The sequence below is a fragment of the Littorina saxatilis genome, unplaced genomic scaffold (genome assembly GCF_037325665.1).
Source record: "Littorina saxatilis isolate snail1 unplaced genomic scaffold, US_GU_Lsax_2.0 scaffold_344, whole genome shotgun sequence".
In the NCBI taxonomy this organism is placed as follows: domain Eukaryota; kingdom Metazoa; phylum Mollusca; class Gastropoda; order Littorinimorpha; family Littorinidae; genus Littorina; species Littorina saxatilis.
Window position 1 is genome coordinate 52501 of NW_027127677.1, and position 27445 is coordinate 79945.

Consider the following 27445-nt stretch of genomic DNA (forward strand, 5'->3'; position numbering starts at 1 on the left):
AAATAATTATGCTAGGGAAAACAATGATAAAAAGAAGAACGTATTACAATACATGGACGATTTATAAAGCATATTGTGATCTAATCAGATTAAAGATCATCTGGCACATTTCACAGGATCCGTGAGAGAGAACGGGGTGGACTTGTCCTGTCTTTACAGTTGATCTGATTTGATGTTTCTTTTCACTAAAGTCCGCACCTAAAAAAGTGTTACAGTTTACGAACAAAACAAAACCGGACTAACAGTTAAATACATTATTGGGCTGCGACATGTAACTATCATACCAATATCTAAAACGAGCACTTTTTTTTTTTTACATTTGTAAGTTAAGCAGTAAATGTGCAGTTGGTAATTATTCTAGATGTAATCTTCATTACAATTTGAATTTAAAACGTCAAACAAGGAAAGCTCAACCCAAACAATTTACACAGAACAAACAAGTGTACAACAAAAACAGAAAATCTCTCTCCCTCTCTCGGAAAACTTGTTCCTTGATTTGTGTTTCTTGCTCTGAGTAGTCTAACAACCCTTTGCGTACACTTCTGGTTAGCGTTATTGTTGAACGACAACAACCCGCCCAGTCACGCTGGAATTCCCGAAAGTGTTCGGGCGACACATTTACGCATCCTGCTGTGAGCGATCTCAGAAATAACTTTTGTTCAAACACATTCATGATTGTAAGTTTGTTTTGAAGAACACATCATAATCCGTAAGCTTGTTGTTTTCACTTTATGATAATGTACATTTCATAAACAATTAAAACAAAAATACAAAATCAAAACAAGAAACATAACAACTATATAAACAAATGAATATATATGATCGATTTGTTTGTTACAACATGTACTCTCCCTCTCTCTCTCTCTCTCTCTCTCTCTCTCTCTCTCTCTCGCTCTCTCTCTGTCTCTCTCTCGCTCTCTCTCTCTCTCTCTCTCTCGCTCTCTCTCTCTGATGAGGGGCTATGGCCTATTGAATAAACTATCTGCGTCTGCGTCTGCGTCTGCGTCTCTTTCTCTCTCTCTCTCTCTCTCTCTCTCTCTCTCTCTCTCTCTCTCTCTCTCTCTCTCTCTCTCTCACTCTCTCTCTCTCTCTCTCTCTCTCTCTCTCTCTCTCTCTCTCTCTCTCTCTCTCTCTCTCTCTCTCTCTCTCTCTCTCTCTCTCTCTCTCTCTCTCTCTCTCTCTGCACACATGAAAGCAAAATCTACACAAGAACAGATTACGGCGCGATGTACTATTAATTGTTTTTTTCTGAGAAGATTTCAATATATCAAGTGTTTCGAATCATTCACAAACAACAAAAGTTAAACAGTACTAACAAGCCACGATAAAATACTTGTAATTATCAAAAACAATAAATTATCATGTAACAGGCAGACACCATCCACATAGATCTCTATTTTTGTTATTTGATGAATCACGTCAACAAGTCTTGCAATATTGAGAACAATCCTCACGTCTCGGTCTGTTTCTATGTACTAAATGTATATATCGACATATAAACCATTCTACTTTTTACATTTAGTCAAGTTTTGACTAAATGTTTTAACATAGAGGGGGAATCGAGACGAGGGTCGCGGTGTATGTGTGTCTGTGTGTGTGTGTGTGTGTGTGTGTGTGTGTGTGTGTGTGTGTGTATGCGTGTGTGTGTGTGTGTGTGTAGAGCGATTGAGAGTAAACTACTGGACCGATATTTATGAAATTTAACATGAGAGTTCCTGGGTATGATACCCACTATGTTATTACAATTTTCAGGTTTTTAATGACTAAAGTCATAATTAATTTTTAAGCCACCAAGCTGAAATGCAATACCGAAGTCCGGCCTTTGTCGATGATTGCTTTACAACAATTTCAATCAATTTGATTGCAAAATGAGGGTGTGAGAGTGCGGCCTCAACTTGTACAAAAAGCCGGATATGACGTCATTTATTATCGAAAAAAATGGAAAAAAAACGTCTGGGGATATCATTCCCAGGAACTCTCATGTCAAATTTCATAAAGATCGGTCAAGTAGTTTTGTCTGAATCGCTCTACACACACACACGCACAGACAGACAGACACAGACACACACACACACACACACACACACACACCCACACACACATACACACACACACACACACACACACAGACAGACACACACACCCACCCACACACACACACACACATACACCACGACCCTCGTCTTGATTCCCCCACTATGTTAACAAATTTAGTCAAAACTTGACTAAATGTAAAAAGGGAGAAAACTATTCACAGGAGTACATACACGTTACCGGCTTTACACGAATTCGTACGTTATGATCAACATTTGGAATTTACAGAACATGTTTAAAGGCACAGTAAACCATCACATAGCTCCCCAAGCGTCTACATACAGTACAAGCATACTTCCATTAGAACGCTCACCGAACGGGAACATCCTGGCTGCTTTCTGTCGAGCGTGAGAAATTTTCAAAGAATTTATTTTCGTGGACGTGGTCCTCAACAACAATGGCGCCTCGTTTTGGTGCTGGACGGCTGTTATGATACCGGAAATCACGCCCGGACAGTAAGCCTCCCGTAAACCATCACAAATACTGTCAGGCTTTTACACACAGTACAAACACCCTTCCATGTGAACGCTCACCAAACGGGAGCATCCTAGGTGCCCTACGTAAAGAGCGAGCAATTTTTAAAGAATTAATTTTGCAGATTGTCTCGAACACTTTTTGGACCCATCTTTCTTTATTTGGTGTTTAACGTCGTTTTCAACCACGAAGGTTATATCGCGACGATTTTGGACCCATCCTGAACTCAGGTCAAACATGAGTTACTTCCCTTCGGGTCTCATTCTATCGATGTAAACTGGCCATAGCCGTGAATCGATGATTATCAGAATGTTTTTGGACCGTGGTGCGTTTTTGCGCTAGACCTAACTTTTAAAATCTAAATAATAAATTGACAGCTTGTTACACAAACATTCTTCAATCATAAAAGAATTCTTTTTTCATCAAGACAAGATCGGTACAATTCGAAGTTTTGAAAATTTGAAAAAAGAAAAGCCCGGATGCAGGGTCACGCAAGGGTCGTAGCAGACGACGGTTTATGCATATCGCCGTTCCTCTCAACAGTCAAAAGCCATCGCTAGAGTTCTTGTGAACCACAGCCGTTTGTTTCGTGCATAAAAACGTGCTATTGTAAATAAGCTCACATCGAGTCGCATTCAAATGACTAACTGACGACTACATTGTGAAAAAGGGAAACTGGATCACACGGGTTCACGATGGCTCAGATAAACCACGCAAAAATAAATTCTTTGAAAATTGTTCGCTCTTTACGGAGGGCACCTAGGATGTTCTCAATCGGTGAGTGTTTAAATGAAAGGGTGTTTGTACTGTGTGTAAAAGCCTGACCGTATCTGTGATGGTTTACGGGAGGCTTACTGTGCCTTTAATAAAATAAGAATGTGAATGTGTTATCAAATTGGGTTTTAATATGATGAAACACTGATGCTCTATCGACAGATATGATCAAAATGAAAATAATAAGAACGAAGCCTTCCATCACTGTCTTTTAGTAATTTGACATTAAATGTAATGAGAGGTGTTTTTCGAAAGTATGGAGACTCGTTGGGACTCGAACTGATTACGGGAGATAATTTGGTTTGGTTTGGCTTTAATGTTTTTAATGAAAGCACGTGGTGCATGGCCGGAAAGGATTTTGTGAAGGAGCACGCCTTCATTTGATTTACATCTTTCTTTTAAGGGCAACATCTTAAGTTTCTTACGATCGTCTAAAACGAGAATGGATTTCAGTGCTCGTCTGTGTAGACTATACTGCGGTTTTAAAATATTTGCAATGGCAGAGTCCCAGATGGTTGAACAAGAGAGAGAGAGAGAGAGAGAGAGAGAGAGAGAGAGAGAGAGAGAGAGAGAGAGAGAGAGAGAGAGAGAGAGAGAGAGAGAGGAGAGAGAAAGAGAGAGAGATAGAGAGAGACAGAGAGAGAGAGAGAGCGAGAGAGAGAAAGAGAGAGAGAGAGAGAAAGAGAGAGAGAGAGAGAGAGTGAGAGAGAGAGAGAGAGAGAGCGAGAGAGAGAGTACGAAAGTGTAATTGCTATAGGTCATCGGCCCCTTGCGATGGGGGTATTACATAATATCACGCGCGCTGGATGTACTGTACAAAAACGGGTGGAAAACCAAACCCGGAATTATCATCTACTTGGCCACATCCAAGTTGAACGTGTCTGCTGTCTGAGACCAATGTCAATGTAGTCGATCGCGTTGCCGAATAACTGAGTTGCTGCGTATTAGTCGACACAACGCAGAGACATGTACAGCCTTTCTCCAGTCTCGAGGTATGTTCGTATAAGACGCACATAGCCATGCATGTCTTTGACAAGTTGCTTAATTTCTTCTTTGAAGCGGGCCCAGTTCACTTGCTGTCCTCGCCGTAGGGAAAGCATGTCCCGTCTCATGTCCTCCGACGCTGTTTCTGCTGCCACTGGTAACACGTCGTACGTTCCGGTTTCAAGCATGTTACAGTCAAACACTAGCAAACAATCGGTACTTTCAGCCAGCAGCGTTTTCTTGCCTCCTTTGCTCTGACACACGATTTTCTGAAATCTATTAATTGTTCCTGAATTTATATTTAAGTTGTCCTGTCTTACTTTCAGGCAGCGCAGAAAGTACGACAAACAACGGAGCTTATTTCGAATCATCTTTGGAAGACTGACTGTCAGTGTCCATGTTTTCGTTCACACAAGACAGACTTACTTCTTGGTTGACAGCGTGTTATCTGGGTCAGGTGTGTCGTCAATCAAGCGGTTTGACCTAAATCAGCCCTATTGACATGACATTGGTTATTATTCCCCCCTCTGCTTCATTCCCTCTGTAAACTTGTAGGGCTAGTTATTTGTTGGTAACTTACCCAGCAACCAAAATAACTTACCCAACAACAGGCCTGAATCCTAGATAGCACACAGGTTTATGAGCTAGACTTTGTGGGATCTACATTTGCGATTAAAAAGTTCCAAACGCTCTAATGTACGAAATATACATCTCTGGAGCAAACAATACAAACATACCGCATTTAAATTAACAACTACAGGCTTGAACACATGGATCTCCATATAAAATCCATGAGTTCGGTTGTTTTCTGAATCTAGATTTGCCGTGCTCAAACGTTCATCACAAGCAAATTCCCAAGGCAAGTAACTCTCATACTGTGTCTAGCGACAAGAGTAGTTCCCCTTTCAAATTTCTTTTCACTCAGTTTCTTCGACAACAGACTGCAATCCGACGGTCAGTTTTCAACAATATTTCATTTTATAAACAGATCACACGCAACCAAATGCACACATCTCATCAATTTAAAGAACAGAAAGCGGTTGCATACACTATTGTGCCCCAGAAAACTTAACTTAACGTTGGAACACGGGTGCAAAAGTTCGCCTGCTAGTCCCATTCTACGAAAGAACATATCCTAAGCGATACCAAAACATGAACAGAACACACAATATCTGCCTTCACCACCACAGCAGACTAACAACATATCTGTCCACTGACAAGAAGTGTAAACATAATGGAATGATTTGCACGGAACTATACAACCGAGCATTAATCGATCTCCTGCGCAGGTTGACTGGTTGAGTGAATTGAATTCGATATATCTTTCGCAAAAAAACTCATCTTTTCTTTGAATAACTGAAGAAAGGAGGAATAAAGAGGTTACACATATGTCTTACAGGTCTCAGTGATTATTAAAAATAATGGTCTCAGTTCGCGATCATGAAAAAGCTCGCTGAAGCTCGCATTTTTCATGATCCGCTAACTAAGTAACTACGACCATTATTTTTAATAATCACTGAGACTCTGCATGTAACCTCTACTTATTGTCCTCGCTCTGACGGCCTACATCTCTGTCTATTTCTGTATATTGAACTCTGTCTCTGTTCATGCCTACCTTGGCACTGTGCTGTTCTACTCTTATCTGGTCCCCCCTTTGTTGGGCTGGTGGTTTGCGTCTCCATGCACCGAGCACGAAAACAAGATAACGCAACACCACTTCTTCGCACACTGCACTGGTTACCTATTCAAGCCCGCATTGACTACAAACTGTCCACCCTCTGCTTTAACTTCTTTTCAGGCTCGTCTCCTGCTTACTTCTCTGAACTCCTCACCGTCTATTCTCCAGCAAGACAACTCCGTGCCTCTTCTGACTGTCGCATCCTTACCATTCCACACACCAAAACCAAAACATACGGACAACGCACTTTTACTTTCTGCGCACCCACACAATGGAATGCTCCCCCCTTTCACATCCGCCATTCTCAGGCACCCTAAGCATTCAAACGAGCACTTAAAACACACCTCTTCAAGAAATACAACCCCTGATTTTGTTTTTCTCAGTCCATCAGTAGGCTACATGTAGTGTTATTGTTGTTTTAGTGATAATGTGATAATGTATCTGTAAAGCCGAGCGGTCTTAGCTTCACATTAACTCTAACTGTCTGTGTCTGTGTCTTAGATGTTATACGTGTTTGAAGGTCATTTGTCAGGATGGCAATCACACGACAGGACAAACAGACACACAGAATATAAACTCAAGAAGAGGCGGGTGAAGTTCAAAATTGTATTGAATCAAAACAAATCATGAAAACAACTCAATACAAGGCGTAGGTTCTTTTCAGAAAGTATATCTGTACATTGGTTCACTCTATTCCTGTAATTTTCCTATTCCTTACAAAAATATTCTAAGTCCAAAAATGGCTAAAAATTTGGGCATGACCCATAGCAAAATACGCTACCGAAAAAAATATCATATGTCCTAAAATGGCTGAAAATGTGGGCATGACCCATAAGTACCCTTAGCAAAATACGCTACTGAAAGCAATATCCTATGTCCTAAAATGGCTGAAAATTTGGGCAGAGGTTCGGGGCCTGGATAAAAATAAAGTAAAAGAGCAAAGCGACGCCACTTTACTCGCCGTGTGGTAACCTGGGACTGCGGAACGTTTTTTGTTAACCCTGTTAGTTCAGTCCACAGGGCGGAGTCCAGTATACCATTTAGACACTTAAGCCAGGTTGGTTGCCAAAACTCCGGAGGACAATTTAGAGATAACAACAAATACTTCTCAGTACTCAGGTTTGGACTCATCCACAACCATTCCCACCGAAGCAATGCTGTAACCCTAAGTGGTGGGGATCCCGGGAGTCCGGTATACCATTTAGACACTTAAGCCAGGTTGGTTGCCAAGACTCCCGCAGAACCTTGAAAACTAACAGCTTAATAATATATACCTTTTGTGACTGTTCCTGTCAGTCCACGTGCAAAAACAAATTCGTGGCAAGTAACAGGAGCGTGACTTAGGGTTCACAACCCCGCCAGTTTAGTCGGCGCGATCGTGTCAACGTCATAGAACAAAATGGGGAGGGAGGGGGGGGGGTGGTAGAGTCTCGAGGCTGCTGTCAGCCTCCATAGAAGCTACAGTTAAAATCCCTAAAAAAATACACAAAAACTCCTGTACAAAGAAAACTACATCAAAAACGCTACAAAGAAATACATCACAAAAATGGAAATTCTTCGACGCATCATTTGATACCAAACACTCATTGGTTATCAACACTGCGAACAAAGGGCAAAACCTCTGACTATTACCTCACAAAATAGTCATGTCACACCAAAAACGTATGTAGAACTCACAATCAAACACAGTATATATTCAACAGGCTTCTCATATGTAAATGATAAACATAAAATCTCTATTCTACCAAACAAATGAATACAGAATACATGTTTATATTGAATAATGTATGGGTAATAGAAAGAATGATATAAAAGCTACATAAAAGCAGAGAGAGAGAGAGAGAGAGAGAGAGAGAGAGAGAGAGAGAGAGAGAGATAGAGAGAGAGAGAGTGTGTGTGTATGTGTGTGTGTGTGTGTCTGTGTGTTTCAAGTATATTATTAATATAGAAATAAAGAATCAGGTCAACAGGAAAGGGGGGTTGGGGAGGGGTGAATGTAGAAAAGGCAATGCCCTCGCCACAGAATACATCCGCCGGCCCACGTGTATAAACATTCGTCATATGGCGATAACTTCTTCTTGAGGAGCCAAATTCACTATTATAAACAAAGTGGTCTGTTACTCTTATCGGGGCCTGGAATCTTTTCGCGGCATGCGTCTTGGACAACCCGATAGCGGCAAGCCCCCACCCCCCCACCGACCGTCGGCGCGCTGCGTTTATGTTACACTAGGCCTTGGCAGAAACAAGATGGGTTAAAATCTAACAGGCCCCTGATCTTAAGACTTTTTTTTAATTGAAATAAAATCGAATTCATTAATATTATGTTGTCTGTGCGCTCGTCTTTACTCATACACTCACAGGTTTCGTACCAGTGTAACATCCCCCCCCCCCCCCCCCCCAGCTTAAAACTCTTTCTTTGGCGACTTACTACTGCAGAACTTAAAACTGTTAACCCTCTAGAACCTGCTCATGCTAGCAGCGTTTCTAAACTTGTTTTTTGTGATGTTTGGTAATTCATTATCTCCAGGCAAATATATGCACTTTTATACAGCCGCGAAGTGTGTTACGAAGTGGTGTGTGTTGCGTGTGCCTATGCACACTAGCTTGGCTGAGGAGGGTGGAAAGCCATGCATGAAGTTGGCGGCAACGAGTGAATTTGTTTGCCTCAAAGCGAATGTCCGATACCGGTCGTTGTCGTAAAGAAATAGTCTCAGTAAATTTGCAAAAAATACACTATCCTCGTTTTCTAAGCCATTTTTCTCAAAGGTTTGGTAAACCGAGGCTTTTTTGTTTTCAAACGCTAATGATTCCGTCAGAAACATCGAACACGCTTTAAAGATGTTGCAACAACAACATCATAATCCAAACGCAGGTAAAATACTCTCTAACTATACTGAATTTGTGTTTGTAGTGCTGTAGTACAAGTTCCTTCAGTTTTACACTACATTTTTAGCTTGAAGGGATTGTAGTATGCTATATTTTGCAATATGAATAATTGTACATATCAATATAATGAAAAAACAAGCAAATCGAGTCCAAACTTTTAGGTTTCCAACCTGGCAACTGAATAACAAGATGGCGTACATTTTGTCGTCTGCTTCCCCCTACCCTTCATAAATGTAGAAAAAGTCCCCGAGTTTCCCCCTTCTTCTTGCCTTGGCTGCAATGTTTACGCGGCTGGGATTTATCACCGCGCGGCTCGCTGACAAGATAAAATAAACAAGCTCCCCCACTGGAATTGGGAACTAGTGGCCATATGACAGGAGAAACGACCTAGGGTTCATATCCCGTCAATTCTGTCGGCGCGATCGTGTCAAAGCCAATTAAACAATGGAAAAAGACTGTATCATACCTATCTCCAAACATTTACTAAACAAAAGAACAAATATGATTTTAGAGTGTGAATCTTAATTCCACACAGTTTCAATATTAACTTATCTAGTCAGCCCAGAAAACAACCTAAGAATTATTGCAAGATTTGATTTTTTTATGTCTACTTGTAGAGAAAATTTAGCCCTTTAACATAAAAATGATCTAGGAAAATGTACGGTTTATTTACTGAGATAAAATTAAATAAAGCATAATTAATCCCACGTTCTCATTCATTCAGGCAACATTGTACAGCCATAGCGGGAAGGTGTGCGGCGTATCACTCAGCACCTTATCAGCGGCATGGTTCAGATTGCCTTGGCTGCATCCGGTACCATCGTTAGTGAGCCTGTTACAAAGGATGCTACGACCCGTTGGAATGCGTTTGCTTAATCACGTCGTTTCCGCGTTTTTTTGGGCGTCAGTGGTTGAATTTTCACTTCGTGGATGTCGACACTCCAAATCCATGAAGGTCAGTGACTTTTTATCATTCAAATGTACATTTTTGTTCAATCACTTGATGAGTACGTTAGAAAGGTTTACTTGTATTTGAAAGAGGTCTGCTTCCATTCTTTTGTATGGTTCCCCGTTTGCACAGTGTTGCTGTTTTGATCCAATTCCTCAATTGTTTTCGATAATTCGGTGTTTTTGTGAGTGCAGCTTCTGATATGGATGAAACAGAAGGGCTTTGCTGTATATATGTAAATCTGTATGCAACATCACCATAAAGCCCCTAGACAGTGCAACATTGAGAGTAGAAAGCGCCAGAGGTAAATATTGTTTCACGATAATGAATCAAACAATTGGTGCTTGGTTAAGATTATTAGTGAGGGCAGAATAGTCCGTTTCAATCAATGAAGATTAATACATAAATATTCAAGCAGTTTTTGGACATCTATCTCTCTCTCTCAGTCTCAATCTCTCTCTCTCTCTCTCTCTGTCTCTCTCTCTTCCCGAGCTCTCTTTCTTTGCAAAACACACACACACACACACACACACACACAACCACACACACACACACCCACACCGCCCCCCCCCACACACACACACAATGATGTGATTTGCCAAAAAAATAAAGCGCGTACCTGTGCATTCATTCGATAAAAAAAGGAAATTGGAAATCTGATTATAATGAACCGTAACATAAACGTTATTTTTATTTTAGACCGAAATATGACAAATGACATTTTACTGACACAGATCTCGACGGTTATAATTGCCAGCGTTATCCCGGAGAACAATGAATGGCTCGTTCTAAGTAAAACATCATTTTCGGGTTTAAAATGCAAATTACGTATAATTACGTGTATATATGCACACTCGCGCACGCGCGCAAAACACACATGAGCAACGATTTGTGTTTGTCAGTTCATATGTCATGTCTTGTCAACAGGAATCAACAGTGCAAGCAAGAAAAGAGGTGATAGTGTGCAAGCGACCGCGGGAAAACGAGTTCACAAAGAATGTCGTAAACTTTACACCAACACACACGTCATTGAAAGAGACCTGAGAGCACAGAAGAGATTGCATGATGAAGTTGATCAGGCAGGTCCAAGTCTTCGATCACAACAAAATGCCTTTGACTTTGCTACTTGTTGTTTATACTGTGGAACCATGGCGAATCTTGCAGCCAAAAACGCGCCTGACAAAGCCTTCCAGGTTCGTACGTTTTCGTTCCAGGACTCAGTATTTGCCTTGTGCGACAACAGACAGAATGAGTGGTCAGACACAGTGCGGGGGCGACTGGAATATGCGAGAGACTTGTATGCAGCAGATTCTATTTATCACAAAACCTGTGATGTCAACTTCAGGACAGGAAAGCAGATCCCACAGCGGTTTCAAGTCACTTCGTCAACATCATCATCTAAAAGGCCTTGTCAAAGAGGACGACCAAAAGATACAGACAAGAGAAATGCGTACGAACAAACAGTTCAGTACCTATGTGAAAATGATGACGAGCAAATCACCATCGGTGAACTCGTCGAAAAAATGAACGAGTTCTCAGAAGGAAAAACGTACACCCACCAACACATGAAAGACAAACTGTTGGAAACGTTTGCAGACAGAATCATTGTCACGGAAGTAAATGGAGAAGCCAATGTTGTAACATTCCGAACAACAGCTAGAACTCTTCTCCATGACTTTTTTAGCGCTCCCAAAGCAACAAATGACGAAGAAGAAAAGCTTAGGGTAGTGAAGGCTGCGGCTGAGATGATCAGAAACGACGTTAAAGCAGCTGCAACAGCAAGCAGCCACTATCCAACATCCGATGACATAGCGTCCGTGACCAAGAATCTAGATTTTGTTCCTCAGTCTCTTCAGGTTCTGCTTCGCACGATATTTAGTGAGAAGGATGCGGACGTCAAGATTGCTTCAATCGGCCAGGCGATTGTGCAAGCTGCTCGTCCGAGAGTTGTTATTGCCCCATTGCAAGTTGGACTCGGTAACCAAATGCATCACCACTTCGGTTCAAGGTTTCTGATTGATGTTCTCAATACCATGGGATTCACTTCATCCTACACAGAGGTACAAAAGTTCGAAGCAAATGCAGCAGTTTCTCAGAGTACAGACATACCTGGATATCAAAGTTCTTTTCTCCAATACGTCGCTGACAATGTCGACCATAATTCCAGCACCCGTGATGGTCACAACACATTCCATGGGATGGGAATAGTAGTTTCCAAGATTAGCAAACAAGTCCCAGCTTGCTGACGAAATATGGAAAATTGCCAACGTTGACATGCCAGAGCTACCAAAGTGTGATGTTGAAGTCCAATACATCCTGGCTCTTCTGCAGCTGATACCTTGGCCTCGAGGTGCAACATTTGCTGCAATAATACGATCTTACGTCCAGTTTGTTCAGCACAGGTTCCAGAATGCAACCGTGGTTTTCGATGGATACAACTCTGGTCCATCTACCAAGGATGTCACTCACATCCGTCGAGCCAAGGGAAAGTGTTCACCTAAAGTCGTCTTCAAGCCGGAAATGTCATTGCAGGCAAGAAAGGATGTGTTTCTCTCCAACAAGAAGAACAAGCAGCGGTTCATTAACCTCCTCTCTGAAGCCCTGGCTGCAAACTTGTGTCCGACGGTGTGTGCTGACGGAGATGCAGACTGCATGATAGTTGCTCAGGCTCTAGAGAGTTCAAAGACACAGGTTACTATTGTTGTAGGAGACGACACTGATTTTCTGGTTCTCCTTTGTCACCATGCCTCGGACAACCATCGTGACATTTTTTTGGAACCAAGCCACAGGACAAGTACCAAGACAGTCAAGCTATGGAATATCAGGCATACCAGGTGTCTTGGCAGTCTATGCCAAGTCCTACCAGTCATCCATGCTGTCAGTGGTTGCGACACAACGTCAAGGCCATTTGGAGTAGGCAAGCGAAGTGCATTTCGCAAATTTCAGAGATCTAAAGAACTCAAGAGTCTGGCTTCCATGTTTCTTACAGACTGTACACCGAGCAACAGCACTGAAGCTGGGGAGAAAATACTTGTCTCACTTTATGATGGAACATCTCCCGACTGCCTGGATGACTTGAGGTACAACATGTTCTGCACGAAAGTTGCAGGGGGAACTTCGTTTTTACAAATGCATTGTCTTCCTCCAACGTCTGCTGCAGCAAAATACCACAGTCTTCGTGTGTATCTACAAGTACAAGAGTGGGCAGGAACTGTCTTGGAACCTCAAGATTGGGGCTGGAAGACAGCTGGAGACAACCTGGTACCCTGTACCACTGATCTCCCTCCAGCACCTTCCAAGCTGCTGTCAGTCATCAGATGCAACTGCAAATCTGACTGTGATACCAAGCGCTGCAGTTGTAGAAAACACGGTCTGGATTGCTCCTCTGCTTGTGGTGAATGCCATGGGCTTGAATGTTCCAACGCTTATGTCATGTGCGCAGACGAGAATGACACAGACGACTAAAAGAGATACAGGGTCCAGGGCACGTGATATGTTCGTGCATATAAGAAATAAGTTGTTTTGTCTTGTGTACAAAGATGCTAATTCAGCAGCAAATAGACATCAATCATACAATGTGTGCAGTTCATTGCCTTTTTCGCACAGAACTGACATTGTGCTTCAAAAGGAAACTTGCAAGTCTTAAGGTGACATTATTTGTGCAGAGACTGAGTGGACTGCTTCAGAACAAGGTCATACAAATCTGACTCGGCCTTTTTTTTATCCTCTTCAATTCTATTTCAAAGTGCAACTGTATCAATCAAAAGACTCGATGAGCAGCCTACATCAAGACATAAATAACTAAAGACAGTCACAAGCTGTGACTGAGTAGGATAAGTTTTTCTTAGTTATTACTAAAACATTAACACAAAGTCGTGTTTTTTAATTTGTTTAAACGATACCAAAAAATATTATCATTATCATCATCGTGTGAAAGCATTCCTGATGCCAAACCTGAAAACATTAACCAAAAATATGGATTACTTGGTCTACAAAGAGCGCACACGGCTTGATATTCGGGAAAAAAGGTAAGCTTGACCTTGACCTGACCTACTTTTGAAATGGTAAGTTATATTTTCCTAGATCTTTTGTATGTTGTAGCGGTAACATAAAACTATCAAAAAAACTTCACAGAGCAAATCTTGCAATAATTCTGAGGTTCCTATGGTTGAATTCATAGAATGACCGGATAATAACTTAGATAATATATTCTGCTCTCTACGCCTTCTCTTCCTCTTCACTCTATGAACTTTAAGAAGAAAATTGCATAATTATGGAGAAAAGAAAAAAATATTCCTGTAGTCGCTTTTCTCCACATATATAAACATCTAGGGCTGTTTTCTGTATTGTTGATAACATATTATTCTGTCTGATTAAGGGTATTCAGCTGGTATTTTCTTGTTTTTACTACCTATTTTATTCATGTTTTTTATTACTTAGTTAGTGGAAGAATTTGTTTGTAATGTATGTTTGATGGGGTATGCTTTTAATTAAGCGTTGTTGACTATCAATGTATATGTAAATGCTTGTATAACTGTGTTTTAATTTTAAATGTGTCAAGCGCAAAGAGCATAATTGTAAAGTTATGATGTTGCGCTATATAAATGCTCATTTATTATTATTATTATTATTTTGGTGTCAAAATCGCTGATTATTCAGGAGCTCAAACGGACGTGCGTTGCTCCTTGAGAGAGAGAGAGAGAGATAGAGATAGAGAGAGAGAGAGAGAAAAGAGAGAGAGAGAGAAAGAGAGAGAAGAGAGAGAGAGAGAAAAAAGATAGAGAGAGAGAGAGAAAAGAGAGAGAGAGAGAGAGCGCGAGAGAATGTGGTTATTTATGTGTGTGTGTGTGTGTGTGTGTGTGTGTGTCTGTGTGTGTGTGTCTTTGTGTGTGTGTCTGTGTAAGAGTGAGAAAGAGACTGAGAAAGAGACTGAGAGAGAGAGAGAGAGAGTGTGCATGAGTTTGTGTGTATGTTTGTGTGTGAATGAGTGTGTGTATGTGTGTGTGTGTATGTGTGTGTGCGTGTGACTTGGGGTGTGTGTATGTGTACGTGTGTGTGTGAGAGAGAGAGAGAGAGAGAGAGAAAGAAAGAGAGAGAGAGAGAGACAGAGAGACAGAGACAGAGAGAGAGAGAGAGAGAGATTAACGATTAACGAATTTTAATGCATTTAGGCAACATGCCCCTTGCAATTGGGGGAGAAAACGTGGCAAAAACAACATCAAGGACAAACATAAATGTAATACTGGTGGACTATCTAGTCCATCAGAAAAAGTAATTGTGATATTATATAATATGTACATTACAATGACGGCCATAGCCGGTTAAATAGTGTAGTTAAGTTGTCGCCTTTTCTGCTATTGTTCAGGATTTGCAATCAGCTCTTGTCTAAGTTTTAAACAATCAAAAATAAATGATGCCAGCATTTCCTGATTTTCAATATTCATTAAGTCTAAGAGAGAGAGAGAGAGAGAGAGAGAGAGAGAGAGAGAGAGAGAGAGAGAGAGAGAGAGAGAGAGAGAGAGAGAGAGAGACAGACAGAGAGAGAGGGAGCGAGACATTAGTCCTACTTTTAAATAGTTTTTTTTAAAGAAATACAAGTGCTCGGTGACATGTTTCTGTGTGATGTCTGTTCACCTTGATTATTGTATAATCAACAATTTATTTTTACCTTGATCATGGTCTCAAAGTCTTTCGATGTTGAACATTGTGATGTACAACCTCTAAATGTTTGTTCAATCGGTGTGTCTTCATTCGTTTTATTAATCCTGAATGATTGTAAAAAAGATATGTTGTACGGAATATACGTGGACGAGTTGCCACTGCTTGACGCGACGTTATTGACACCCTTGACAGGTTGAAAGCAAACAGAACGTGAAATCAGCTACATATTACAAAGCGGGGGAAATGGGAAGGCGCGAGTCGGTACCTTGTCATCATTTCTGAAAGAACCTAAAATATTAACACAGAAAATCATTTCTCACCAAGACTACATGTAGGAAGGCTTGGCTAGCCGGAACCGGAAAATCGAGAAGGGTCACGCTCGGCTAAGCTTAACATGCCATCATGGTACACACATCTGGGTGGTGGTGTTTTTTTTCAACATTGTGAGAACATTTGAGATTTATTATGGCATATTTTAGATTCAGAAAATCATACATAATGAAATTCAATCACTTTTGAATCTATTACTACAAGTTGTATGTTAATTATACATTTTTAAATGTTGATTAAGAAAATCATCAATTGTTTTTCAATTCAAAGCTGAAATGCAATCCCATAGTTGGCACTTAGTAAGAAATTGCTTTACCAAAATGTCAGTCAATTCTGTTGAAAAAAAAAGTGGTTGCATAGAGAGGCTCGCTCAATGTACCGAGACGTCAATAGTCCACATTTCAGTTCAGAGACATCCTAGCTGCTTGCTCCCGCGCGGGCAAGGAAACTGTTCCCTCTTTATCTTCACCGCGCTGGCAGCAAAACCCCTCACGCCCAGGTGTGTTCAGACAGGCCAGGCACAGGTTGTCCCGGGGGTGCATTTGTACCTTCTCTAATTCTCGGCTGTGGGGTTAGATAGTCAGAACACAGTGTGAGATAGTCACCCGGAGTCCCTTCTTCGTAGTCTTCACGTGGTGGGCAAGGTGTCAGGTAGTCCGATTCGTTCACTCTGGAGTTGCCAGTGGATGGGGTATCTGGGTGGACATTGGTGGGAGATGTTTCTGCCAGATAGTTGGCTATGTCGGGATTTTCCTCGCCGATGACGTCATATTCACTGCTAGGCCTTTCATTATGTTGGCTGCAAGGGAATATTTTCAGAATGTGATCTATCTCTTGCGTTTCTCAAAGGAGACAATGCACCATGACAAAGCGTTCATGCTTCTTTAGCTAATCAATAGTTCAGATTTGCACTAGTCATCTTTGACCAAACTATGATGTCTTATAACTTTACAACAATGATAATGGCCTATTTATAAATCACCACTGCTCGTAGGACGTTCAGCGAAGTAAAACAAACAATACACACACACACACACACACACACCACACACACGCACACACACACGCACGCACACACACACACACACACACACACACACACACACACACACACCCACACACACACACACACACCCACACACACACCCACACATACACACACACATACATACCCACACACACACACACACACCCACACACACACACCCACACCCACACACACACACACACACACACACACACACACACACACACACACATTATTATTTTTTATTTTTATTTTTATTTATTAGTGAGTATTTCTACGCACATACCCTCCCAGAGGGAGGCTCATGGCGTTTACAATATGCCGTGTGAGATGGAATTTTTTACACAATATATCACGCATTCACATCGGCCAGTAAATCTCAAGCGTGTTAGGCGAGTATATACTTTCACGGCCTATTATTCCAAGTCACACGGGTATTTGGTGGACATTTTTATATATGTCTATACAATTTTGCCAGGAAAGACCCTCTTGTCAATCGTGGGATCTTTAACGTGCACACCCCAATGTACACCCACACACACGCATACACACACACAAACACACTCACACACACACACACACACACGTACGCGCGCCCACACACACACAAACACACACACACACACGCACACACACATACACACACATTACCACACATACTAACACACACACAGACTGAAATTCAGTTATCAGAAAGAAAACGACAATACATATTAAAAAAATGAGGATTACATTACACTGTAAGATGTTGGACATAATATTGAGAGCAAGGGATCAGAAAGCAGACTTAGCTCTGTCAATGGTACGGTAATAAGGTAAAGTTCTTTCCCATAACCATATTTTATCACAGGAGAGTTTGGTGTTAGAGATCCAAACGTTTACAGGGAACGCGTTATAAGGGCGGTGCCAATCTCCTCTCCCTCGCTTCCTTTGCCTAAATAGGGTCATGCAGGTACCCATTTTCAGCTGGGTGGACTTAAGGACTTAACAAAAATGAATATGTAATTGTATTTGCCGCAGACGGGGGTCGATCCCCGGCCGACAGTCAGATTGATAGTCAAACATTGTAGCCCTATGCCATCCCTGCTCTCTATAATACGAGAACAATACAGTTCAAATTTCAATCTGGCAATCTTACATTGTCTGAACTAAAAAAAAAGTGTGAGTTAAAATTAAATAAAACAATAATATACTAAATAGATTGCATGAACATAAATAGCCGGCTTTCCTTTGATATTTCCAAACCATAGCAATGAAGGACTTCATTGTTTGGCTTCAAAGGTAATAGTTTTATATCTTGATCCTATTCAGTAAAACAAAATGTCTACCCGAAAACAATGTTTGTCAAACCGTTATGCTAAAAAAATGTTGTAATGTTTACTTAAAAAAAACCAGCATAAAAAACAATGTTTCTATTTATTCTACTCAATTGAGTTTACTTGAGGATCCAGCGCTAAGTCAATTGAACAGTTGTAAACAATTTCAAGTTGACATCTTAAATAGTTTTGAAATTATCTAGACAAAAACAAAACAAAATGTTGATTTTCGACAACTTGTCTACTTCTCAAATAATAATAATTATACTACTACTACTACTACTACTACTACAAATACTACTACTACTAAGGGTATTTTTTGGGTACAGATCCTAAACTAGTTCTAAGCGCCTTACAATCTTAAATATAATCATATGAATAACAGCAACAATACACAAAGTAAGCGCCTTAAATCAATCTTATATACACTAATCTTAATAATAGCAACAAGACACATTTAAAACAAATACACTTTCAATAAATGAAACATAGTCACGTACACACACATGCCTATCTAACAATCATGACTCAGTATATGCCTCGGCTTAATAGGGAAAACTTTCCACTTCAGCTTCAGTTTCATCCCTCCTTATAGTCTATCTTTTCTTATGGCAATGTTTGCATCATGTAAGCCTCTCCTGTGCCTCTTTTTGTGCTCTTTTGATGCGTCCATGTCTTTTCATGTTCATGTGTCTCTTCGTGGTCATGTCTCTTCATGTCCATGTCTCTTCATGTGCATGTATATTCAATCAATGAGTCTTATATCGCGCATATTCTGTGGGTACAGTTCTAGGCGCTCTGCAGTGATGCCGTGTGAGATGAAATTTTATACGGCCAGTAGATTGCAGCCATTTCGGCGCATATTTACCTTTCACGGCCTATTATTCCAAGTCACACGGGTATAGGTAGACAATTATTAACTGTGCCTAAGCAATTTTGCCAGGAAAGACCCTTTTGTCAATCGTGGGATCTTTAACGTGCACACCCAATGTAGTGTACACAGGGGGAGGTTCGGACACCGAAGAGAGTCTGCACACAAAGTTGACTCAGTGAAATACATTTCCGCCGAACCTGGGATCGAACTCACGCTGACAGTGGCCAACTGAATACAAATCCAGCGCGCTACCAACTGAGCTATATCCCCGCCCAATATTCATGTGCATGTCTCTTCATGGTCAAGTCTATTCATTTTCATGCATCTTCATGTTCATGTTTCTTCGTGTTCATGTGTCTCTTCACGTGTATGTGTCTCTTCATGTTAATGTCTCTTCATGTCCATGTGTCTCTTAATTGTTATGTCTCTTCATGTTCATGTTGCGTTATGTTCATGTGGCTTTATGTTCATGTTTCTTCATTTTCATGTATGTTCATGTTCATGTGTCTTCATGTTCGTGTGTCTTCATGTTTATGTATCTTCATGTTCATGCGCCTCTTTATGTTCATGTGTCTCTTTATGTTAATGTTGTCCCTTCATGTTCATGTTTCTTCATTTCCATGTCTCTTCATGTTCATGTGTCTTCGTGTTCATGTGTCTTCGTGTTCATGTGTCTCTTCATGCCCATGTCCCATCATGTTAATGTATTTTCGTGTTATATGTCTTCATGTCCATGTGCCTTTGTGTTCATATGTCTTCGTGTTAATGTGTCTTCATGTGCATGTATCTTCATGTTCATGTCTCTTCGTGTGCATGTCTCTTAACGTTTATGTGTCTATTCATGTGCATGCCTCTCTTAATGTCCATGTGCCTCTTCATGTTCATGTATCTTCATGTTCATGTCTCTTCATGTTCATTTGTCTTCATGTGCATGTGTCTTCATGTTCATGTCTCTCTTCACGTTTATGTATCTCTTCATGTTCATGTCTCATCATGTTCATGTTCTTCATGTTCATGTCTCTTCACATTCGTGTGTCTTCATGTGCATGTGTCTTCATTTTTATGCGTCTTTGTGTTCATGTGTCTTCGTGTTCATGTGTCTCGTCATGTCCATGTCTCTTCATGTCCATGTCTCTTTATGTGTATGCGTCTCTTCACGTTTATGTCTCTTCACATTCGTGTGTGTTCATGTTTATGCGTCTATTCACGTTTATGTCTCTTCACATTCGTGTGTGTTCATGTTTATGCGTCTCTTCACGTTTATGTCTCTTCACATCCGTGTGTGTTCACGTGTATGTGTCTCTCTTCATGTTCATGTCTCTTCATTTTCATGTCTCTTCACATTCTTGTGTCTTCATGTGCATGCGGCTCTTTATGTTCATGCCTCTTCACATTATTGTGTTTTCATGTTCATGTGGCTCTTTATGTTCATGTATTTTCATGTTCATGACTCTTTATGTCCATGTATCTTCACATTATTGTGTCTTCATGTTCATGCGTCTCTTTATGTAAATGTCTCTTCATGTCCTTGTGCCTGCATGCTCAAGTCTCTTCATGTTCATGTATCTTCATGTTCATGTCGCTTTATGTTCATATGACTTCGTGTTCATGTCTCTTCATGTTCATGTCTCTTCATGTTCTGATGTCTTCATGTTCATGTCTCTTCACGTTCATGTATCTTCATTTTCATGTCGCTGTATGTTCATGTATCTTCATGTTCATGTGTCTTCGCGTTCATATGTCTTTATGTTCATGTCTCTTCATGTTCATATGTCTTCATGTTCATGTCTCTTTATGTTCATGTCTCTTCATGTTCATGTCTCTTTATGTTCATGTCTCTTCATGTCTCTCCATGTCTCTTCATGTCTCTTCATGTTCATGCTTGCTTATGTTCATGTCTCTTCATGTTCATGTCTCTTCATGTTCATGTCTCTTCACATTCTTGTGTCTTCATGTTCATGTGTCTTCATGTTCATGTTTCTTCTTCATGTTCATGTCTCTTTATGTTCATGTTTTTTCTTCATGTTCATGTCTCTTCATGTTCATGTCTCTTCACATTCTTGTGTCTTCATGTTCATGTCTCTTCATGTTCATGTCTCTTCATGTTCATGTGTCTTCATGTTCATGTCTCTTCATGTTCATGTGTCTTCATGTTCATGTGTCTTCATGTTCATGTCTATTCATGTTCATGTATCTTCATGTTCATGTGTCTTTATGTTCATGTATCTTCATGTTCATGTCTCTTCATGTTCATGTGTCTTCATGTTCATGTGTCTTCATGTTCATGTCTCTTCACATTCTTGTGTCTTCATGTTCATGTCTCTTCATGTTCATGTGTCTTCATGTTCACGTGTCTTCATGTTCATGTGTCTTCATGTTCATGTGTCTTCATGTTCATGTCTCTTTATGTTCATGTGTCTTCATGTTCATGTGTCTTCATGTTCATGTGTCTTCATGTTCATGTCTCTTCATGTTCATGTGTCTTCACATTCTTGTGTCTTCACATTCTTGTGTCTTCATGTCTCTTCATGTTTATGTCTCTTCATGTTAATGTTTCTTTGCTCAACGCTAGCACACACAAACATGAGCTTTCAGTTTGGGACAGCATGTGTAAATATAAGGCTATTGGCAGATTCAGTGGGGTTCTGAGTGTATTCTTCTAAACCTCTCTGATGAAGCTCTGTGGCAGCCATATCGTCACAAACAAGTTTCACTGCTGCCATCACAGCCTTTGGCAGATTGTTCTTATGTTTATAGTCTGCTCGTCTGTTTTCCTTTTCTGCCTGTTTGTGAGAATATTTCTCAAGTTAAGGGAGGTAAATTGTGTGAGGGAGTGGATTATTATTCGGAAATAGTGGAAATTACTCTAGGTACTTTGGACAGTCTTAACCAATGTCCTCGAAATGAGCACACTATACCCATGTTTGATGGTAACTATATCAACAACTATTGTGATCAGGGAAAAAAGAACTACAGAAGCAACACGTTCAGCCACATTTACATCAGAAGAGCTGAGTCACAAGTTAAAATAATTAACAACTCATATTTTGGCAACAAAGCCAGCTAGCCTTTAACGCGGTTTATTCAAAACAATTAATCTATGTAAATTCGTTCAGTAACTGTCAATGGTAGCGATGACAAGAAATATAAGATAGGATAAGATAATATCTGTCAGGGTATGTCATATACCCTCATAATGAACAAAATATATTATATTTTGTTCATTATGAGGGTATATGATATGAGCAAGTGCTGCCACTTTACAATCAGCCCTTCTCCGTGAGGGAAAAAAAAAGGTTACAACTAACTCATTAAATAACAGTCATTTGCTATCAGCTAAATACCATACATTATGAAGCATTCTATAATAATACATTACACTTTCCCATAGTATCATTTGAACATTTCAAAAGTGGTCCTTACGAATGTGCTATACAAAACATTACCAAGACTTTAAGTAAGTAGGAAGACATTTTGCACCCAACAACATGATTTAATTTGCTACAGCCTCGGTCTGCATACAACAAAACAGGATAGGGCAAAACATGGACTCAGAGATTAACTGAGTTGACAGAATGACGGACTGGACTGGATATTACTGTTGATGACATACCACGTGAACAGTGGGGCAAACAAGGCAAAACACATGCAATACAGCTGACAAGGACAGGCTGGAAAATACAAGACAGATGCGTACATTTTGCGTCAAGGCTGCACGAAGACAGGGCAAATATAAACTGAGAGGACATATGACAGTTAGGAAAAATCCCCCTTAATAGGACAGATCAAAGTAAACAGGTGCACAACAGGATAAAGAAAGGCACATACAAGACCGGACAAGACAAGGACGAGGGAAGACAAATCAAGATAAAGCATGCAGGCAAGCTAGACTGGGATAAACACTTGTATTCTTACTCATGAATGGGGCCCGGCAGGTCAAAGCCAAGGGGACTGAGATGCAGTGAACCCTGATGGCCACTGTGTCCAGGTTCTGTGCTATGTCCAATGACGTTCAGTGTGGTGTAGCCGTTTGCGTCTTCCTGTTGCCGTCTGTCCGCATTACGGTTTCCTTGACGCCTGTGTATAATAAGTAGAGCTACGTTGTCTTATGACTATTGTGATTCACACAACTTGTTGATAATAATCAGTAGTTACAACCTGCTATATATAAATGACAAGTTTTATTATTAAAAATGTTTAATTAAATTTTCATTGATTAATATACTTACCCGAATCACATGATTAGCATTGACACACTTGGAGATGCCTAGGTCCTGATAAAAGCTTACCCGTCTAAGTATAAGGGAAGCAACCCCAACTAAAAAAGTGACAGCACCATGGTACTTGCCACCCGGTCCGCGGTTGCCTCCCATTAGTGGGTGAACTACGTCACTATTGGTGCCTGGTCACATGATACATGATACACAGATCAATCGACTTATAGAATACTAAGAAACTATAAAGCGGGTCAGGCGGGAGGGAATTACCCATGTGATTCGGGTAAGTATATTAATCAAATGAAAATTTAATTAAAAATGTTCAATTAAATTACATATTCTTACTCCGAATCACATGATTAGCAGATAACTCCAACAAGGTGGTGGGTAAGATCAAAAAGTTCAAACTCACTCTTAAGTTCTGGAGAGACATCCTCCAGCTGCCACCAAGGCAGTAATGGACCGAGATCCATACTGCCAGGCGGCAGCCAGGTCTCCCTACGAAAACTGATAAAGACAAAAGCCGAGCGCCAGTAAGGTGTGCGCAGGACGTCATCCAACCTCCTAGACCGTAAAACGGCCGAGGAGGAGGCCCAGGCCCTGGAAAATAGCTCGGGCCGCGCCTAGGGGAAAGATAGCAGATAGCTACGCCAAGGCGGAGGGAAAGAAAATCCCTTGCCAAAAACTGGCCCACTGCCAAAAGTCAGGAAAGGACCCGGTGAGAAAGAAAACATCTAACTGAACCGTAAAACAGTCCGGAAAGGACCCAAGCCTTGAATAAACCCGAGCCGAGTAGAGGGAAAGACAAGCTGACCCCCCCCCCCCCCCCTTTCTATTGGAAGGAAATGCTAACGGCCTGGAAATGCTCCATGAGTGAGAGTCCGACTCAATGAGAAAATCTCAAAAGGAGACGGTCACCGGTCGTCCTCTACCGGTCCCTGCGAAAGCAGAGAGAGGGGTAAAAAGAGGAAGCAGCGACCTAAGGTAGTGCGTAAGCACCGGAAAGCGGAAACCGCCGTGGCCAAAGCTTGATGTGACCAGTGACCCTAAACGAAATGACAAAAAATCAGTGTTCGCAGAGCAGTCTGCTTGTAGGTAATTGAATGAAACTCAAAAACCTAAACCAGAAAACAAGACTGGGAAGGAAAACGGAAAACCGTGAAGCCAACCAGCCATAAGACTCCCTGAACAAGAGTTCTCAGGGAAAAGGCCCGAAGTAAAATTCGCGGCAGACCAAACCCAGAAAAAATTCCTGAGTTTAGCTGAAAAGCCAAACGCGTCTCATTACCTCAGAACCGAGCGTCAGACACGGAAAACAACTGGCAAGCGTCCGTAATAGTTGCAAGTGGTAGAAGGAAGCCGTAACCGGCAACCCAAACCACCGGAAGTCGCCCCGACTCGCCTCATGCCAGGATGAGGGAGAAGAGGGAGACACAGATTCTAGGGACACGGAGACCGTAGTCGCCCGTGCCAGTCAAGAGACCATTACCCGGGCTAAGGCTGAGAGCCGTAACGCCCGTAGACCGGCCATAAAAGATGCTGGACTAAAAGCCCGCACCAAGAAAACCGGAACATTAACTAGACCTCTGCAGAAAGGAGAGGGTTAGCCAATAAAGCTGAGAAAGTGATAGGCCACAAGAAAGGCTCCTCACCATGCATTGCCAAAACCAATGCAAACTCAGGAAAATCTGAATGTAACTTCCGAGGCCAACTCAAGTAAACCTTAAGTTTGGACGAAACACCAGAACAAGTCCGATCGCTAGAGAAAGACGAGTCAAACTCGGCGAAAGACCCACTAGGACCAAGTCCATAAGAGCAAACAACAACCACCACCACCGACGGATGGAATGGCTGTTGCACCAGCCGAGGCTAAAAAACCCGGATGCCCTAATGCCGGCTGTTGTTCCCAAAAAACACAGACTATGACGTCTGTGAAAGAAAGAACCTCTCCGGATAAACCTGAGCTGAGGACTTAGCCTGAAAGAGCTGAGTCTGCTTTAGGTAGAGCCCGTTTTGCTGCTTCAAAGCTTGAAGAGCAAAAGAAGAGACCTGAAGGTCCCTACAAATCTTTATCTCCTTGGAGGCCAGGAGGCCTTGGAGGCCAGGAGACCTTAGAGGCCAGGAGGCCTTAGAGGCCAGGAGGCCTTGGAGGCCAGGAGGCCTTAGAGGCCAGGAGGCCGAAGAGAGACCCATCCACCAAGGGTGAAGAACTAAGGGTGTCTCTCATTGATTCCTCATAAACTAGGAATGGGCGAGGAACAAGTCCCGTCTGTACATGACCGCATGGGCATTGTGCAGAGAGGAAGGCCTCCTCTGTTCTAAATTCGCCCTAGCAAAGGTGGAGAAAGCATCCCCTGCGTCCTGCTCTTTACTGAGTGTAAAGGGCGCCAAGGACTCCGTAAAGGAGTGTCTCCGAAATGGAAGCAAGTTCCAAAAGCTGTCTGCCCACTTCCTCAGAGGGGAAGAGAGTCTGCTCAGAGAGCAGGGGACTCGAATCGTTCCCCAAAGAAGAAGTTACGGCGTGACCGGCAAAGGTGCACGTGGAAGGGCAAAAGACGACAGCAAATTCCGGGACGTCTTGGGCAAAGGCAACTTCCTCTGAGCCGCTAATGTCCCGAAAGAAGAAGCCTGCGCAGGAGAGGCAAACCAAACCCGCGCCAGTTCCATAGCTGGCCGTGAGGACAGCAAAGAAACCGGAACTAGAGGCAGCCGCTGCTGGAAGACGAGGGTTTGGCAAAGATGGGAAAGAGTTGAAAGGCCACCAAAGGCGACACCTTAAAACGGAAGTAGCCTTCCTTCTCTCTCGCCGACTGGGAACCAGTCTTTATTGAAAAAACGTCGGTAGACGCAATTTCGAGCAATAAACCCCTTCCGGGCAAGATCTGGAAGAGACTTCATTCGCCGCTTCAAGAGCAACCTTGAAGAGGGACGAATATCCCGAGAGCGTCTGCTAACAATCAACCGAACGAGAGTCCGACGTGGTAAGCGAAGGGGCTGGCTAAAAGCCATAAGAGCCCAAGACGGACGCTGAGCGGGGAAGGCCGGAGCCTGAAGCCCCTTTCCTGCAAGTCAACGGCCAAACTTCACCCCTGACTAAGAGGAGGATGAGAGGCGTCGAAGACCAAAGGCACAGGAAGTGAGGAGAACGGCAGAACCCACTACCGAAGTGTGTGGTAGCTGCTAATCCGCCTGAGGCAGGGAGCCTGCAAGCCCAAAGGGCACTGCTGACGAAAAACCAGACTCAAACCAGATGGGACCATAGCAGGTCCACTATCCAGTGAGCCCCCACTTCCGGCCGGAGCCAGAAGCGCAGCGGTCGCGTACGATCGCCGACGTAAGGCAAGGTTCAAACCGAACGTGACAGTAGTCTGTGCACTAACCAGTGAACCTACGCTTCCAGCCGGAACCAGAAGCAAAGCTGTCGAGGACGACTGCTGAAGTAGGGCAAGACTCGAACCAGAAATGACAGCAGCCTGTGCACTAACCGGTGAGCTCACACTTCCGGCCGAAGCCAGAAGCGCAGCGGTCGCGTACGACCGCCAACGTAAGGCAAGGTTCGAACTGAACGTGCCAGTAGCCTGAGCACCAACCAGTGAACCTACACTTCCAGCCGGAACCGGAAGCACAGCTGTCGCGTACGACTGCTGCCGTAGGGCAAGGCTCAAAACCGGACGTGACAGCTGTCTGTGCACTAACCAGTGAACCTACGCTTCCGGTCGGAACCGGAAGCGGCGCTGTCGCGGACGACTGCTGACGTAGGGTAAAGCTCACACCGGACGTGACAGCAGCCTGTGCACTACCGGTGAACCTACACTTCCGGCCGGAACCGGAAGCGCAGCTGCCGTGGACGACTGCTGACGTAAGGCAAGGCTCGAACCGGACGTGAACGTAGTCTGATCACTAGCCAGTGAGCCTTTTACTTCCGGCCTAAGCCGGAAGCAGCTGTCGCGGACGACTGCTGACGTAAGGCGAGGTTCGGGCCGCACGTGAACGTAGTCTGATCACTACCCGGTGAACCCCTACTTCCTGCGTGAGCCGGAAGCAGCTGTCGCGGACGACTGCTGACGTAAGGCGAGGTTCGAGCCGGACGTGAACGTAGTCTGATCACTAGCCGGTGAACCTCTGCTTCCGGGAACCGGAAGCGCAGCTGCCGTAAACGGCTGCTGCAGACACCAACCTTG

The 27445-nt window shown here is 42.4% G+C and overlaps 1 protein-coding gene across 1 annotated transcript in view; it reads right to left on the minus strand.

The window, feature by feature from the left end:
- Positions 1 to 15373: 15373 nt before the first annotated feature.
- The window catches only part of LOC138956067 (uncharacterized), a 28453-nt gene continuing 16381 nt past the window's right edge, over positions 15374 to 27445 (minus strand). The window contains exons 10-11 of the mRNA XM_070327530.1: positions 22963 to 23124; positions 15374 to 16629 (exon numbers count right to left, since the gene is read on the minus strand). Of these exons, the coding sequence (XP_070183631.1) occupies positions 16320 to 16629; positions 22963 to 23124 (472 nt within the window). The 3' untranslated portion in view covers positions 15374 to 16319. The remainder of the gene's footprint in view (positions 16630 to 22962; positions 23125 to 27445) is intronic.